The 19067-nt window shown below is 37.7% G+C and overlaps 1 protein-coding gene across 9 annotated transcripts in view; it reads right to left on the bottom strand.

The window, feature by feature from the left end:
- Positions 1–11397: 11397 nt before the first annotated feature.
- LOC126070059 (protocadherin alpha-13) overlaps positions 11398–19067 on the bottom strand; it is a 252746-nt gene continuing 245076 nt past the window's right edge. For all 9 annotated transcript variants that reach the window (XM_049873843.1, XM_049873847.1, XM_049873845.1 and 6 more), the window contains one exon: positions 11398–14120. In XM_049873843.1, the coding sequence (XP_049729800.1) occupies positions 13810–14120 (311 nt within the window). In that variant the 3' untranslated portion in view covers positions 11398–13809. The remainder of the gene's footprint in view (positions 14121–19067) is intronic.

Below are 19067 nucleotides of genomic sequence, written 5' to 3'. Positions count from 1 at the left end.
CACTACTTCTAATCAATAGCTGGAATAAAATGGTATCACATTGGAGTTTTATTTTTGAATTTGTTTGGGGCATATGTTTGAAATACCTGTATCTTTTTTGTGAAATGTCCTTTTGCCATTTCTCTATTAGTTTTGGGGGTTTTTTTCTTATTTACTTAAAAGCTATTTATATGCATAGAAATTAACCCTTTTTTATGACAAGACTAGCAAGATACTTTGTCTTTTGATTTTGTTCATGGTGGTTTTGCAAATGTAATTTTTTAAGTGTGTATACTAAAATAAATATTCTCCTCTTTCATCTCTTCTTAGCCTTCTGTCATAAAATCTTTCCCCACTTTGAGGCTATTTTTAAAAAATTCATCCATTTTGTGGCAGAGGCTCAAATTCACATTAGAAAGAGAACCTGATTTTTAGTTGTTCATGTTTTTCAACTTTCCTTTTATTCTACAGCATCAAACGCTTGTTTTTAGCTGGACACATCTCCCAGACTCCCTTGCTCTTGAAATGACTAGATTATGAGAGACCTTGACAATGGGGAAGTCTCATGCTGAGGATAAAAGATATAACCCTAAGTCCCAGATGGCATTGTAAAAGTTACCCTACCAGCTGAACTCCCTATCTCCAACTTCTTTTTTACATGTATAAGTCATTTTATTTTGAGTTTTTAAAAAACATAGTAACCTAAACCAATCCTAAGTGATAAACCATATTTGCTTTGTTTTCATCACCTCCTCATCACCCTGTTGGTAAGGAAGAAATTCCAACTCTAGGGTTGTGGGGATGGCTGAACACATGACACCTGACACTGGACAGATAAGTTGACAGTTTATCAGTCACCATGTACACACAGTCTGGAGGAGGACACCTCATCCTGTGCAAGGCTACATGGGGGTTCAAATGATTGAAGTGTATATATTCTTTTGCATCTTGATTTTTATCTTTTAATGACAACTTTGTCTCATAGATATAACATAGGTTCATTAACCATTATTGTACCATTATTAATAAAAATGTAATAAGATCTTGGTGCATAGAGCTTCATCTAAATATAATTTCCAGAACTGAATAAAAGGCTTTGAACATTTTTAAAGCTTTGGGTACACAGCGGTAACGTGTTGAATTTTGACAGACCTCAATAAATAGCACCCCTCTTTGTGGCCAATATAAAGGCAATAGAGATGTAAAATAAGGAAGAAGGCAAATGGAGTCCAAAATGAGAGAATGCTTACGTCTTCAAGAAAACGTGCTTCTTATACCAATCTCTGGAATTAAACCCATGGTAGGCCTCCTTCTCACTTCAGCAGGAACAGAGTAGAACATGTGTTCCAGGTGAGGAATTTGATTCAAGAGGAAGGAAAGGGAAAGGGAACAGTCTGTACATGCCCAATGTATCCTTCAAAACTCCCCTATCAGGTAAGTCTTTTCACCTGTGAAGGAGTGAGTGAGTGAGGGGTAGGGTAGAAAGAGACTGGAGATATCCAGTCATTCAAGCTCCCCAGACATGGGAAAAGAAGTGGAAAGAAGTATCATTTCACATCCTTGTAAGCGTCAGAAGTTATAATTTTCTAAAAATGTTTTTGCTAATTTATTAGACCACAAATGTAATCTAATTGTTTCATCTTTTAGCCTTGATTACCAATGAGGTTGAAGGGTTGAACATTTTCCACAATATATTTAAATTCCATGGTGAATCATCTGTTCAGATCTGTTGGTGCCTTAGCATTTTTCTTATCAATATGTATCTTTTTTTTACACAATAAAATGAACTTTTATTGTCCTGTCAACATTTTTGGCAGTCTGTTTGCCCTTTAACTTGGGGATATGAAAGAAATGTATGTAATCAGATCTATTCTGTTCGGGGATATGAAAGAAATGTATGTAATCAGATCTATTCTGTTCTTTGTGTTTATTGCCTCTAAGCTTGGAAAATTGCTCCACCCACCAGGTGTTTAATAGACATGTACTTTTGTTTTACCCTAGTTCTTGTACGGTTTAATTTTCTTATATTTAACTCTGTAATCCAAATAGTATTATTATTATTTTTTTTTTGCATGGGATGAGGTGAAAACACTTTTGCATGCCTTCAACCTAGCTACATCACTAAGTTTCCTTCTCTTAGTTCTCTGCTTTCTCACTTACCCCTTAGGCAAGCAAAGAATGAGGAAAAGAAATGAAAAATTATATAATTTTGTTTTCTTAATGGAAAACAATTGGAATGGAATGGAACAGCTGTCTATGCAAGTGATCAACTTTTTCTGGACACCTTCCCTTTCTGATTAATTGCCTAAAATGTGCATGCTTTCTTGAAGTTAAAAGTAAATTTGAAAGTATCTGGTAGGAATTCTTGAAATTTAGTGAAAAGTTGTCAACTTAACTTACTTTTAATGTATACAAATATACTCAGAAAGAAAGTAAACTCAGCATGTCCCATATGAAATACATCGAAACGGAAAAATTAAATTTTAACCTTATTAAACATTAGGTAGATTCACTTTATGTAAATTTATTTTTTCAGCTTGATTTTTTGAGTTGTTATTGGGAGTTTCAACAACAAGCAAACTCTCACTGGAGGTGAGAAGATCAGAAAAGAGTTTAATAAGTGTAGTATGGGAAGACAGAAGGAGAGGAAGAGAGGAATGATAAGGAGAGAAAAAGGGTGAGGAAGGGTAGAAAAGAATCAAGGGGGAAGAGAAAGGACATGGGAAAGAGGATTATGAATACGAGAGTTGGGAGCAGGGGAATGAGAAGGAAGAGAAAGAAACAGAAATTGACTCCCCAGGCACTCAAAATGGGCTCAGGTGCCATATTGTCAACTTTCTCAGAATTGCCCTCATTTACTGAGTAGTTCCTCTGTGCCTGACCCTGTTCTAAGCTCTTTAAAGATATTGTTTTAACTCAGTTATGTCTCCTGATGCATGGTTAGACATTGGTGTCAAAATTTACTTTGTTAGTAGTGTTAACACACATCAACAATTCTTTCAGGAAAGCTAAGTCCTAAAACGAGCATACTTCTACAACCAGGAGCGATAATATGCGGACCCCTTTTCAGGAAAGTGGAAGATAAAAGCTTGGAAAGTCTGGTTTGGTCTCAGGCATGAAGTGTAGAGCCAAGGCAATTGGCCTACTGCACATGGTAGTTTCAAAGCTCCTGATCTCAGCAAGTCCCCTGGGACATAAGCCTAATGCACTGTGTTCCTTCTACTGAAATGTCAGGTCTGCATTTATTACAGTAATTATCCATTGCACAAATATATGGACTGAACATTGATTCTGAGATCACATACTATAATCTATCTAATATATCCACTGGGCCAAATAACACCATCAATTTTTCACACAGTTTCAAAGCCAAATTTGCAGCTCAGATACTTAGAGGCATCTTGTGTTCTGGTAAATAGTTGATACCCTAAGTCAAATCAGATAGATAGAAAAGATAGAAAAAAAAAAATGCAACCTTACTAGTATTCAAAGAAAGGCAGATTAAACCATACTGCTTTGCTATAGGGTTGCTATGAGTTAGAATTGACTTGACAGCAATGGGTTTGGTTTTTTTCTTTGGCTTTGCTTATCCTGTTTTCGAAGATGAGAAAGACTGATAATATCTGATGTTGGGCAAGGTGTAGAAAGTCACATAAACTATTGTTAGAAGTATATGCGTATCCTTTGACTTAGTAATTTCACTTTTTGAAGTTTATCCTAAGGGAATAAATGCAGGCATTAAAATGTTCATTACAGCAGTGTTCATCATAGTTAAAACTTGAAAAACCTTTAATATCGATCAACAGGGAACTGGTTACATTAATTATAGTATAATCATGTCCTGGAATACTATGTAAATAACCAAAAGGAATTATATGTATATGGGATAAAGCAGGCTATAAGAAGTAAGTACGGATGGTACTATCCTTTTAAAATATATATACCTATTTACAGAAAAATGTATCTTCTCCCTCCTGACACTCTCTTGTATGCCGAGGGAATTCAATCAGAACCACTTCCCACTTTTCTATTCTCCTTTATTCACTCTGTCTCACAGGGTTGGAATTTATTTGATTGGAGAAGAATAAGCAGGTTAACGCTTGACGAGGCTCTGCCGGTTTTCCTCTTGGAATTGAGCTGCCTGCAGGGAACCATAGTTCTTTTCTGCTTCTCCACGCTGTAAGTCTTTCCTGTCTGATACTGGGATGAAAAACCTCACTAATTCTGAGGTTCCTTTAGCAGCCCCATCTGGCACTCATGCTAATTTATATCCTCTAGTTCATCTTTTTTTTTTTTTTAGTTCATCTTAATCATTAATAAAAGCAATATTTTTGCCTTCCTGTGTCATTCTTTTGTCTTATTTACCAGTTTATTCAGAACCCTGGACAAGAGAGAAGGCTGCTATTTATTGGGTCCTTTCAAGCACTCAGTTATATATGATTCAAAAAAGACATAGCAGAATAGATTGCAAACTCTTAATGGTGGCACACTGTAGATACTTCCACTGCTATTTTCTAAGTTCTGGGCTTCTACTTAATTTTTAAAAATGTGTTACTTTTTAAATCAGTGAAGAGAAATCAATACTGATATTTCCATTTTTAATAAAAGAAGGAATAAAACTATATAAACCCTGGTGGTGTAGTGGTTAAGAGCTATGGCTGCTAATCAAGAAGTTGGCAGTTCAAGTCCACCGGGCGCTCACTGGAAAGTCTATGGGGCAGTTCTACTCTGTCCTATAGGGTCACTATGAGTCAGAATCGACTCGAGGGCAATGGGTTTGTTTTTGTTTTATTTAAATACATGACAATAAAATATTATATTATGCATGAAATTAACATGGCCTCCCTAAATTATACTACTTATGGCTGTCAAGGATTTAATGTAAGAGGTATTTTCACTTATTCCTGGAGGCTTCTGGTCTTGCAATGCGTGGTAGTAGGAGAATGAATTAGCTTTGCCAATGACTAGCTGAGTGACCTTGAATGAGTCATTTCCCTTTTTCTGGGTCTCAATTTTTTCATTTTTCAAATATGACTCCTTTAAGACATGACTTTCTAAGATTTTATATATTGATGTTTAGTATACACTTGGGGAACGTCACCTATCAGTGAGCTGTTAAAGCTCTAAGTATCTGATCTCCCTTTCTCTGGGAATTCTTTTTCCTATCCACAGTCCCTTGACCATGGCTGATGGGATCACAGGTGGCCACCTGATCCAAGATGATCCAATTAGTTTTTTCTTTCCATAAAGAATTCAGAATGAGGATTTTGAAACAGACAGTGGGTTTTTGTGACTTCTAGAACCAAAGATATGTAAATTTAGAAGCTGTGGAGAAGAGGAGAGAACTGGTCTGCGGAGACAGGGAGGAATGAAAACAGATTGAGAGAGATACGTACAGAAGAGAAATAAAAAAAAATTCTTTTGGCTTTCTAGCCGCTGGTTCTGAACCATTCCAGAGGCCCAGCTTCATTCTCATCCTTAAGTTTCCATGAGCGACCTTGTGTCCTTAGAGTGTGATTCTTTTTAGCTCATGCTAGATGGAGTTGGCTTATTTAACTTGCAACAAAAGAATTTATTCTAAATGCACACTTCTGCCTGTAGACATGGCTCTGCCCCCTAGCCCCTTGTACCTGTCGTTCCAAATCTATGCAAAGAAAGTACCCGAGTGATCCGGAAATTCTACCTGATTTAGGCTTAGCCTGTAGAAGACTTCCTCCCCATCCTACAAGCATTCCCAGGCCAGGTCTAACACTGCCTACCTATCCCAGCTACTGCTCCCAAACACCTGTACCACCCACCCATGCTCTGGTAGATGGCTAACCAGATGTCTGAGTTGGGATCCAAGCTAGCTGAGTCTGAATGGTGCTTCCAGACAGCAAGGTCCCTGGAAAATTGGTCCTGAGCTTGAGGAAAACAAAGAGGAAGGTCACCTGAATAGCTCCTGCAGTTGGAAAGAAATGTGTGCTTCATCTGGATGATGATCTTGTTAACTGTAGAAAATGGAATAAACCTAAGGACCTGAAAGTATAATTCTTTCTTGAAAGGCTGTCTTGGGGGATATAAAGTAGTATCACTAGTTTGGTGAGGAAGATCTAAAGCTTGAGTCATGTAGTTTTGTAGCTGAGATTTTTTAACACAGGAATGTCTGGTTTGATCCTTGGCTGTCTCAGATTCATTATTTGATAAACAATTTATTTTTCTTAAAATGACTCCATTCCACAGGTACTATGTTCATATGCCTACTTCTCAGCCTAGATGTAAGAACCTTGAAGAAAATTGGATCACTTTCTACTCAATAGTCAATCAGATGATACTAAAATATCACAGCTCTAAGTAAGCACTTGAATTATCTTTGAGGCTCACTCTTGGGTACATACACCTCAATCTGTGACTGGGTGAAGCAAATTCTTTGAGCGAAATGGAGTCCCCAGAAAATGATTCTGGATAAGCAAGTAGAGTCATATCATTTTAAACTTTTCCTGTGTCTCCTGTAAATATCTGTCTGTATTTCATAATTTATCTGTGGATAGAACCATAAATTCACTGCTGAGTTCTAAAAATGAGTATGTGTTCAGATAGAGGGATACAGTTATTGTCGAAGGAGTTCCATATAGCTCAAACAAGTCTTCCAGATTTCCTCTTTGGGATATACCTAGACCAGATTTTACAAAGTTCATGTACTGAATTTGTATTGCAAACAAGTGCTATATATATTTTGTTTCTAGCAGAAAAAACCTGGAAATGACCCAAATGTCCATTAATAGAGGAAAAGTTTAATAAATCATGACCTGGCCATTATATGGAATTTACACAGGAATTTTAAAAAGCGATTTAGTGGGAATCTAAAATGGTACAACCACTTTGGAAATCGGTTTGATGTTTTCTTAAAAAGCTAGAAATAGAACTACCATACGATCCAGCAATACCACTCCTTGGAATATATTCTAGAGAAATAAGAGCCTTTACATGAACAGATATATGCACACCCATGTTCATTGCAGCACTGTTTACAACAGCAAAAAGATGGAAGCAACCAAGGTGCCAATCAATGGATGAATGGATGAATAAATTAGGGTATATTCACACAATTCAATACTAAGCATCAATAAAGAACAATGATGAATTCGCAAAACATTTCATAACATGGAAGAATCTGGAAGGCATTATGCTGAGTGAAATTAGACACTTGCAAAAGGACAAATATTGTATGAGACCACTATTATAAGAGCTCGAGAAATAGTTTAAACAGAGAAGAAAATATTCTTTGATTGTTATGAGAGTGCGGAGGGAAGAAGGGAGGGAGAGGGTTTTTCACTAACTAGATAGTAGATAAGAACTATTTTAGATGAAGGGAAAGACAACACACAATACAAGAGAGGTCAGGACAGCTGGACTAAACCAAAAGCAAAGAAGTTTCCTGAATAAACTGAATGCTTTGAAGGCCAGCGTAGCAGGGGCAGGGGTTTGGAGACCATGGTTTCAGAGGACATCTGAGTCAATTGGCATAATAAAATCTATGAAGAAAACATTCTGCATCCCATTTTGGAGAGTGGCCTCTGGGCTCTTAAACACTAGCAAGTGGCCATCTAAGGTGCATCAATTGGTCTCAACCCCCCTGAAGCAGAGGAGAATGAAGAACACCAAAGACACAAGGTATTTATGAGCCCAAGAGACAGAAAGGACCACATAAACCAGAGACTCCAAAAGCCTGAGACCAGAAGAACTAGATGGTGCCTGGCTACAACCGACGACTGCCCTGACAGGGAACACAACAAAGAACCCCTGAGGGAGCAGGAGAGCAGTGGGATGCAGACCCCAAATTCTCATAAAAAGACCAGACTTAATGGTCTGATTGAGACTAGAAGGACCCCAGAGGTCATGGTCCCCAGACTTTCTGTTAGCCCAAGACAGAAACCGTTCCCAAAGGTTTGGGATTGGACTGGACTATGGGAGAGAAAATGATACTGGTGAAGGGTGAGCTTCTCGGATCAAGTAGATGCATGAGACTATGTTGGCATCTCCTGTCTGGAGGGGAGATGAGATGGCAGAGTGGGGCCAGAAGCTGGCTGAATGGACACAAACATAGAGGGTGGAGGGAAGGAGTGTGCTGTCTCAGTAGGAGGAGAACAATTAGGAGTATATAGCAAAGTGTGTATAAATTTTTGTATGAGAGACTGATTTGATTTGTAAACTTCCACTTAAAGCACAATAAAAATTAAAAAAAAATTATTTAGAGCTGATCTGAAGAAATCTCCATGTTATTTTAAGTGATGAAGAAGAAGAAGAGGAGGAGGAGGATGAAGAGTAGGAGGAGGAGAAAGAAGAGGAAAGAAGAAACTTCAAGGATATAAGCATGGCATTAGCTTGGTTTCGTTTAAAAAATCAAACAATTTAACCTATGCCTGTGTGTGTGTTATACGTGCATAGAGAAAAATGTGGAAAAACACACAGGAAATAATTAACATAGGATACCATATGAGGGAGAAGTGAAATAAGCTAATAGAAAGATTAATATTTTTCTTTCTATGCCTCTGTATCATTTGATTTATTAAAAAGAACATGTATTACTTTCATAATAAAACTATGTCACATAAAATTAAATAAAGTTAGGTTAGCAGAAGCAAAGCCTAAAAAGCAGGAGCTGCTTAATCAATCTTCCCATATACTAATACATTAGTTGTCGATTTTTTTTCTACCTCTGCTCTAAGACCAGCCATTAGCTGAGTGGTTGTCTGAACTGCTCATGTTGTCTTTGTGGATTGATAATCTCCATGTTATATGATAAGTGCATAACCTAACAAATTGTTGGGCTTTATGCTTTTCACTATCCTGTCTCCCTCATTTCTTATGCAAACTAGGTTTCGTATTACGGAAGTAAATCTACCAGTGTCCAACTCACAGGAACTTAAGCTCAGAGACGAGCTCATAGAATTTTTTTAGGGCAAAATTAGACTTTTGAGATTTCACGTTTCAGCAGCATTTCCCTATGAATCAATGCCAGGAGAAAACCAGAACCAACAAATATTTTACCTAACTGGTTAGAACAATAAAAAGTCCCTGGGTGGCACAAATAGTTAAGCGTTCAGCTACTAACCTTCTTAGGCACTCGGCTACTAACCAAAAATTTGGTGGTTCAAATACACCCAGAGGCACCTCGGAAGAAAGTCCTAGAGGTATACTTCTGAAAAACCAGCCACTGAAAACCCTGTGGAGCACAGCTCTACTCTGATTCACATGGGATTGCTATGAGTTAGAATCAACTCCAGGGCGACTGGTTTTGGTGTAACAATATTTCCAAATACCATTCTTAAGCATAACATCAGAGAGAGTAGCACCACATTCCTTTACCAAGACCCCCTTCCTAATTAACATAGGAGCGTGTGTGTGTGTGTGTGTGTGTGTGTGTGCACAAGCATATATCTTGCAAAATCAGAAGTGATTTCCCAGACTCCAGGTTATGTGCTCTGCTAGCCAACAACCAAGCTCAAACTGGGAAAATAATGTGATCGGCTTCTTCTACATGAAGAGGAAGCACATGAAAAGACAGAGTCAACAGGTGGCCAATTTGTCTTTTCTTGGGAAATTTCTGGTATTTTCAAGCTTTAGGAAGTATATTTGTTGTTTTTGTTTCTCTGCTTTCTTTTTTTTTTTTTTTTAGCATTATCTCTTAATGTTTTGGTGGTTTTAAAAATCAAGAGGTAAAACTAGAACTGCATTAGTATTTAATCAATTATACTTGTGCTTTAGAATTGGGTTTTAAAGTCATAAAACATAAAATACACTAACAGGAGATCCTGGACTCAGGAGCCTAAATAAAAGCCAACAGCCAAGGCTCTAGGCACTCATTAGGAAACCTTATCCTTTCAGATTATACCAATTGCAGTTCTTTTAAAGAGTAAATCCTGCTTTCTGTGTATGAGCCACATATCAATTAGCCTGGCTCTTATAAGAGATGTGACTTGGCTTGATGGTGATTAGCTGGTGGACACTAGACAAGTGTGTGGATCTTCTGGCTTTTCTCTTTCACCCATCTGCCAAAAGAAGTTGTTGGAGGTGTTTATCTTTCTCTCTCAAGTTGATACACTTAAGACTCACTTGACCACTTACTTAGAGAACTGATTAGTATTCATGATAGAACTAGGTAAGGAGTTAATAAACTGACTTCACTTCTTTTTATCCAGAGGTGAACAAAAAAGTAGAGGAATAAATAAAATATTTTTATTGCCAAGTCTACATTGGTTTATTTCACCCATCCCTCATTCATTCTTTTAATCAATAAAAAAGGAGCTCTGAGCGTAATAGCTAAACATCTGAGAAAACGGGTGAAGAAAGGAAGAAAAGGGTATTAATAATAACAATTACTATTAAGCACTATTGTGTACCAGGCACTTTGCTAAAAACTTTTCAAGATCATCTCACTAATTCCTCCCTACAAATCTATAAGATCTGTACTATGATTATTCCCATTTTATAGATGAGAAAATTGAGACTGAAAAACTGAGAGAAGTAATAAATGGCTTACCCAAGTGTCCCCAGTTAGTAAGTTACAGAGCTATACCAGCTTATTTTTTTTAAGTAGAGTCACTATACATCCCAGTTTGCCTGGGGCAGTCCTAATTTACATTTTGTATCCTGAAGTAATTATTAATGTTGCCACCATCTAAAATGTGGACTGAACAACAAATTATATGGTCGCTCTGTCTCGAGGTTTCTCAATCTCAGCACTATTGGCATTTGGGGCTGAAAAATTCTTTGTTGTGGGAGGCTGTCCTATGCATTACAGGGTGTTCAGCAACATCCTTGGCCTCTACCCACTAGAAGCCAGTAGCACCCACCCCACAACCTAGCAATGACAAACAAAAATGTCCCCAGATATTGCTAAATGCCCTCTGGGAGGTTGCCCTTGGTTGAGAATCATTGCATCAAAAGCCTACGCTTATAGAAATTTAACTACAGAAGGAGAATATAATCTATTTCTTAACCAAACATGAACTGTGAGCTGGTACAGTGGCTAGGATACACCCCATACTCAATAAAAGCTAATATTGGGCGGCATTATTTGGCTTCTCAATTGTAGAGAGGTGCAAGGGATAAACAAATAATGGACAAGATGACTGAAGCTCTAGTGATAAAAACTGGTTTGTTGCAATTCTTTTTAGAGAAGACTGAGATAATGTACTAGAACAGTGACCTAGCAGCCTCCTGGTTACCCATTCTATTAGTACTGTGGAATTTGATTCTGATTCCATTAAGTGTTTTGCTTTAGTAATGAATATAAAGAACAGGGTGACAGCTGAGTGATACAGTAAGTTTCATAATGCAGCAACCTTCTTCAAGAATAAAGCTAATGATGATCAATGTTCACTTATTCTCCTACTCTTGTACTTAGAAATGACCACCATTTCTTTCATACCACCATTTTCCATTTATTAGCAATAACAGAGGAAATACCAATAGCACCAATTAAAAATGAATCCAAATGACGTGTTTTATCCTTACAGCTGTAATAACTAGTAACTAACATGGATTGGAAAGCACTTTGCAAAAGTAAAAAGTGCTGTACAGATACATTATAATGATCATCATTTATAAATTAGCCCGATTCTCCTAGTATTCAAAAGGCACGTAAGGTCAGATACATAGGCTTCAGTGGGGCAAAATGATCACAACCTACAATGCAGCAATGGTTCACATGTGTTGGCAACACGTTTTACCCCATGCAATCCTGCAGAGCTGAAATTACACACCCTTCAAAATATGGGAGAATGAAGCTAAAAGTAGACAAAACAGTTTTTTTGAGATTTAATGCTTTTTTTGTAACTCCTACCTCTTTTATACTAACTTTTAAATAGATAATATAATTAATCAAACTCCTAAACTTTACATTTTAACAAAATTGAAATTTCTTATTTAAGGTGACAGCAAGCTCTATTATTCTCTATGAGCCGACATTCCAGATATCATTAGAATTTCAAAGCATTCTGCAACTTCAAAGAGGTCAGATTGGTAAACTTTGTGCTTGCACGCCCTCAGAGGATATCTTCAATATTTATTCCAGAATTGTTACTAGAAAAAAACAGCTTTATCCATTCCCTTGCCAGCAGGAGTCTTGGCAAGTGATGGCTCTTGGCTGACCATAAATAAAATTCCTTGAATCACCAGTATCTTGATTTAAGAAAGAAATTTTACTGTGTCTTTCATACACAAAAGCTGATTAACAATGGTTAAAAAAAACACTATTCCACTTTTTCACAGGTGTACAAAAGAAAATATAATGGAATTACATTCAACAATAAAGCTTAAAGTTCACTCTAGGTAATAGTTGCATTAACATTCACGTACACAAGCACAGAGTAAGTATATTTCAGAAGTTTTATAATAGCATACAGCATACATATGGGAGATTGAGTTCAGGTAACATCATAGGTGTTAGTAAGATTAGCAATTCAGAGTGTTAGAGAAAAGGAAAACTAAACCAAAGAGAAGGTGTAGGCGAGCACATCAAGACAAATCACCGAATTAGAAGACTGAAAAGTCTGCTCACTGTATGTATGAGAAAACAATATTTTTCTTCAATTTCTGGGTCTTGATATAGTTGGTTGGAGAAGGTTGTGTATTCAAAGTGCACATAATTGTTTCTTACAAAAGAGAGAGAGAGAAAGAGAGATTCTTTTATTTAGTAATTAATACATGCAAGAGGCAGCCCCAGAGTGACCTGAAAGAGTAAAGCTGTGATTGGCAAGTGGCCGGTATAATACAGATGTTTCAGGCAATTCTCTTAAAGCACTTCTGTAGCAGCAATGATCATTTAAATGGCTGTAGACTGAATTCTCTTTTGAGGGGAGTTTAGGGGAATTGTATTCATCATATTTCTCTTTAAAGATTTATAGCTATAGGTTTTCTCTTCTTAAAATAAATCTATCAAACAACAAACAGCATAAAGTGAGGTGTTGGGGTTTTCTTTTTTTTCTTTTGCTTTTGCATATGTGTTGTTGGAAAAGGATCTGGCCTTTTCATAAACATTGTGTGCAAAAGAATTTTTAATAAAGTGAGCACAAGGACATATACAAGAAATACATCAGATCTGCTTCTGTTTCCCTGTTTGGCCCCCTGTTAAACACTGAAATATAGGCTTATAGATATAACGCAGGGTTCAGGATGACACCACAGCCAATAGACTTCAGACACTCCTAAAGCCTTGTCAGTGAGGGCAGTTTTGTCTGCTAGAGGGTGGCCACCACCTTTTGAATTTTAAGATTAAGAAGGTCTGGTCCCTTTTAATTTCACATTTCCCCTTCACACTGGTAACTCCCACTGATTCTTTGCCTTTGTCTCTCAGCCCTTTTTACATCAACTAGTCTAATCTGGCCCAGCCCAGCTGATTGATACGAGGCACTCATAACCCCAGTGGCCGCACATACCCAGTGGCCACCAACACCCAAGCTGCTCAATCTCAAAGCCTTTCAGGCTGCCCTGCAAGTGTCATCAAGACAGGATCCCCGGAGCACAGGGCAGAGAGTCCAACCTCTCACTGGCAGGGCTGGGAAGCCTCTCCTTTGCGGCGGAGGAGAAAGGAAACTTGGGTCTGCTTTTTAGGTTCTGAAAACAAGCCAGAGTGGAGAGAAAAGAGTTAACACCAGACTTAGTAAAGCTTTCAAGACAAAACCTGTTAAATACAATCTAGACAGACTTAGGGAACTTTCTGCAGATTTCTGAGGTCTATAAGAGAGGGCTCATGTGGATAGGAGAAAAGAGTAGGGAGTTGCTACATGGGAGAGATTTGCCATTATTACAAAAACTGGCTAAGTGGCTTGTTTCCAATAGATGACCTCACTGGTCACTGTTGTCAGTCGTGCTGTTCCCTTTCTCTTTTTTCTCTTGGGTCTTGTTACCCTTCTTCTTTTTCTTCTTTTTCTTGGTCTCCTCCTTTTTGCCGAAGGTTATGAAGTCACTTTTGTCAATCTGGCTGTTAGTAGGCTCCTGCCGGATGGAGATGATTGCAGGAGATCCTGGGATAATGAATTTGTCTGGCAACTCACCAGGGCCAGATTGCTTGGGGTTGCTGGGTCCGTATTTAAAGGTCCAGCTGTTGCTGTTGACACCAGCCCCCACTGGAGGGGACACCTCTCCTGCCTCTGGTTCTGAAAAAGAAAACATCACAAGTTAGTAACAGAGTAACACACGCCCTCTATGCCACACTCCTCGGTAGAGTAAACAAGAAGCTCAAAGAGAGGCCTGGCCCCCAAGAAATCATTGATTATTTCTGCAAGTTGGAGGGCAAGGCCAGGGTTTAGCAACAAGCACCGGGGCAGATTTGTTCTCAGCAGAAGGTCAAGGAATCTAACTCTCCAGTATTATATTTTTGGCTTTTTATAAAGAATTTCCTAGAAAATACTGTTCTGATTATCCTGCCTGGGAATGGGACAGGAAATGTTATACCAGGTTAAAGCAGAATACACCGCTTTTAGAGTATGAATTAGAGAAAACTTTGGTCACAGAAGTGTTTTGACTCTTGCTCTGTCCGAAACAGAAAATAAATTGATTAAATCAACTATTTGACCCTAATTTTATTGTAATAATCTTGAGGGGTGGTGGGATGGAACAGAAGAGGAGCTGGTTTTGTTTAGAATGGGAAGAGATACAGGGATAGAGGGATACTACACAGAATAAGAGCATGGAATCTTGTAAGCTGGGCCCACTTACGACATCAGTTTGTTTGGGGAAAGCACGTAGAGCCAACCTTTCTTTCCAAACAGAGTGCCCTACCTCAATGTGTTTACAGTCCAGTAGGGACCTACACTCAAACAATTATAAACCAATTTAATAAATGCAATAACCAAGATACATGCAAAGTACTGTGGGACTCCAGAGGACGAAATTCTTAACTGTACTTGAGGAAGTTAAAGGGGATTTCAGAGGGGAAGTGAAATTTGCACTGAGTCTTAGAAAATCATTATGCATCCATAGGGGTTTTCAATGCAAGATTTTCCTAAGAGTCTAATGGGAAGACACACTACAAAGTACACCTATGATTTCTAAAAGAGTAAAAGTCAGTGCTAAAGAGGAAGAGCAACACATTTTAGGTCACAAAGCAAATCTTGATAAATTTAAAAAGACTGAAATCATACGAAGTATTTTCTCTGACCACAATGGAGTGAAGCTAGAAATCAATAAAAGAAAAAAAAACTGGAAAATATACAAAAATATGGAAATTAAACAACACATATTAAGCTACCAATGAGTCAAGGAAGAAATCGTAAATTCCTCAATGTCAAAAGAAAATGAAAGCACAACATACCAGAACTGATGGAATGCAGCTAAGGCAGTACTCAGAGGGAAACTTATAGCAATAAATGCCTATATAAAAAAGAAGAAAGATCTCAAATTAACAGCCTAATTTGATAACTCCAGGAAGAGCAAATTAAGCTTAAACCTACCAGAAGAAAGGAAATAAAGATTGGAGCAGAAATAAAGAAAATCAAAAGACAGAAAAAAGAAGAGTCAATAAAACCAGAAGGTGGTTCTTTGAAAAGATCAATGAAACTGACAAACTGTTAGCTAGACCAACAAAGAAAAGATGCAAATAACCAAAATAAAAAATAGAAGAGGGGACATTACAACTAACCCAATAGAAATAAAGGGAATTATGACAGAATATAATGAACAACTGTATGGCAATGAACTGGACAATCTAGTTGAAATGGACAAATTCTTAGAAGTATACAACCTACCTAAACTGACTCAAGAGGAAATAGAAAGTCTCAAAAGACTCATAACAAGTGAAGAGATGCAATCAGTGATCAAAAATATTCTAACAAAAAAAGTCCAGGACAAGATGGCTTCACTGGGGAATTCTACCAAATATTTGGAGAAGAATTGAAAGCAATATTGTTTAAACTCTTCCAAAAGATAAAGAAGTCCAGAATACTCCCCAATTCATTCTATGAAGAAACCATAACCGTGATACCCAAACCAGACAAAGACACCACAAGAAAACTATAGGCCAATATCTCTTATGAATATAGATGCGAAAATTCTCAACAAAATACTAGCGAACATAATCCAACAGCATATTAAAACAGTCATACACCATGATCAAGCAGGATTTATTCCAGAGATGCAGGAATGGTTCAACATTAGAAAGTCAATCAACGTAATACATCACGTCAATAGAAGAAAGGAAAAGAACCACATGATCATCTCTACAGATGCAGAAAAAGCATTTGATAAAATTCAATTCCCTTTCTTGATGAAAACCCTAAAGAAAATTAGAAAAGAAGAGAAATCCCTCAATATGATTCAGGGCATATATGAAAAGCCAACAGCTGGTGCTAAGTCCATTCGATGGGGAAAGAAGAGTCTCTTCAATAAATGGTGTTGGGAAAATTGGATTTCCACATGTAGAAAAATTAAACAGGATTCAAGCCTTGCACCATACACAAAAACAAATTCAAAATGAATTGACGACCTAAATGTGCAAACTAAAACCATAAAATGTTTACAGTACAAGCAGAGGCAAAGCTGTTGGGCCTAGCTTTCAACAATGGATTATCTAATATACCAACAAAAGCACAAACATCAAAAGACAAAATAAATGAACAGAGCTTCATAAAAATTGAAAACTTGTTCATCAAAAGACTTTATCAAAAAAGTGAAAAGACAAGCTATCAACTGGGAGAATATCTTTGGAAACCATGTTTCCAACAAGAATCTAATGACCAAATATATGTACATAATTTCAACAGCTTAACAACAAACAGACAAATAACCCCATCATAAAATGGGCAAAGGACCTGAATAGATATTTCACCAAAAAAGGATATTCAAATGGCCACCAAACACATGAAAACATGCTCAGGGTCAATAGCAACAGAGAGATGCAAATCAAAACCACAATGAGATACCATTTCACTCCCACTACAGAGACATGGTGGGGGGGAGGCACTTGCCCCTGGACATAATTCCAAGGGGGCACCAGATGAGGTGCAGAATGGCATTCCCAGGCTCCACAAATATGAAAGGCACCTGATGAGGCAGCTGGACAAGATGGGGGAAGATGTTTCTGCAGACTCATTGCCACTATCGACTTTTATTCATCTTGAAATTGGTGGGGGGAGGAGACCCACAACTTAGAGATTACCCTGGGCACTCATTACCCTCCTTATGCCCCTGTCCCACCAAGATGGCTAAGATAAAAAAATAGAAAATAACAAATGTTGGCAAGGATGTGGGGAAATTGTAATCCTTATCCACTGCTGGTAGAAATCCAAAATTGTATAGCCATTATGGAGAACAGTGTGGCAATTCCTCAAAAAACTAAAAATAGAACTACCATATGATCCAGCAATTCCACCACTAGGTATATGCTCAAAAGACTTTAAAGCAGAGGCTCAAACAGGGACTTGTACACCAACATTCACTGTAGCACTATTCATAATAGCCCAAAAGGTTGAAACAACCTAAATGCCCATCAAGAGATGAATGGATAAACAAAATGTGGTACATACATACAATGGAATATTACCTAGCCAGCAGAAGATATGAAGTATGAATGGAGCTGTAAGACATTACGCTGAGCGAAATAAGCCAATTGCAAAAGGACAAATATTATATGACCTCACATATAAAAACACAAGAAACGGAAAATGTATAGAGATGAAAGTTTATTAGTGGTTACCAAGGGTAGGAGGGAGGGAGAAACGAGGGTTAACAGTGATGGCAAAATCAAATTGATTAAGGGTAAAGGCTGCACAGTCTATTATTGTAATTGCTGTCAATAAGTTATACACCTGTAAAAAGCTGAATTGGCAAAAGTTGTGTGATAGATATATTTACAAGGACAAAAAGAAAAAAAAAAAAAGTAGCTGCTGAGGCTGCTTATATACAACCAAACACTTCATGGGATTTGGTTCCTTGGTTTGAATAGTTACACGGGACATTCAAGTTAACTGGCCTAATAACATGTTTAGTGCTTCTGTTCCCAGTTCATTGCATAGTGCCTGGGGTCTTAAAAGCTTGCAAGTAGTCATTAAGGCACAACAATTGGTCTCTATTCATCTGGAGTAACAGAGGAAGAAGGAGAGTCAAGAACAAGAGGAGGATATGGAATGTGTGGCTGTCTCTATGAATGACTGTCTTCTTTGCCATGAAACCAGAAGAACTGGATGGTGGTTCCTGGCTACCATTACTGAATATTTTGATCAAAGATACCATACAAGAATCCTGATCAAAGGGGGAAAATGCAGAACAGAATTTCAAAATCTCATGGACTGTAGACCTTCTGGAGCCACAGTGGGTAGATGAACCTGTAAAACTATTGCCCTGAGATAATCTTTAAACTTTAAATCAAAAATATACCCTGAAGTCACCTTAAAACCAAACAATAGTTTAGCTTAACTAGTGAAAAAAAGTCTGCCTTGAGCATTGTGCTCTTTTAAGAATTCTCTATATGGGATCAAATTGACAACAGCAACTCGAAAGATTAGATAGAAACCTTATGGGGCAGTGAGCTTATGTTAATGAGGGAGGAAAAACTCAGAAAAGGAGGTGAGAATGGTTGCACAACTTGAAGACTGTAATCAACGTCACTAAATTGTACGCTTCAAAGCTGTTTAATTGGTGTATATTTTGGTGTGTATGTTCTCAACAACAAAATAAATAAAGTTAAGAGAAAAAAAAGCACTTGGGAGATCAGCAAGTACAAGAGAGGTATTAAACCCACCCTGCCACCTGCCTAAGACTTTCCCCTTGACAGCAGTCAGAGGGTGAAAAAAGAACTGAACAGGGAACTGCTTTCTCATGCAGCAATGCAACATGGGTTGGGGCTGATTTTTTTTTTTTTTTTGAAATAGTATCTCATTGTAGTTTTTTTTTTTTTTTATTAAGCTTCAAGTGAACATTTACCATTCCAATCAGTCTGTCACATGTAGGTTTACATACATCTTACTCCCTTCTCCCACTTGCTCTCCCCCTATTGAGTCAGCCCTTACAGTCTCTCGTTTCGTGCCAATTTTACCATCTTCCCTCTCTCTCTATCTTCCCATCCCCCCCTCCAGTCAAGAGTTGCCAACACACTCTCCCGTGTCCAC

The sequence above is a fragment of the Elephas maximus genome, chromosome 2 (genome assembly GCF_024166365.1).
Source record: "Elephas maximus indicus isolate mEleMax1 chromosome 2, mEleMax1 primary haplotype, whole genome shotgun sequence".
Taxonomy (NCBI): Eukaryota; Metazoa; Chordata; class Mammalia; order Proboscidea; family Elephantidae; genus Elephas; species Elephas maximus.
The sequence above is the reverse complement of the archived record's forward strand: the minus strand, read 5'-3'. Positions and strand labels throughout refer to the sequence as shown.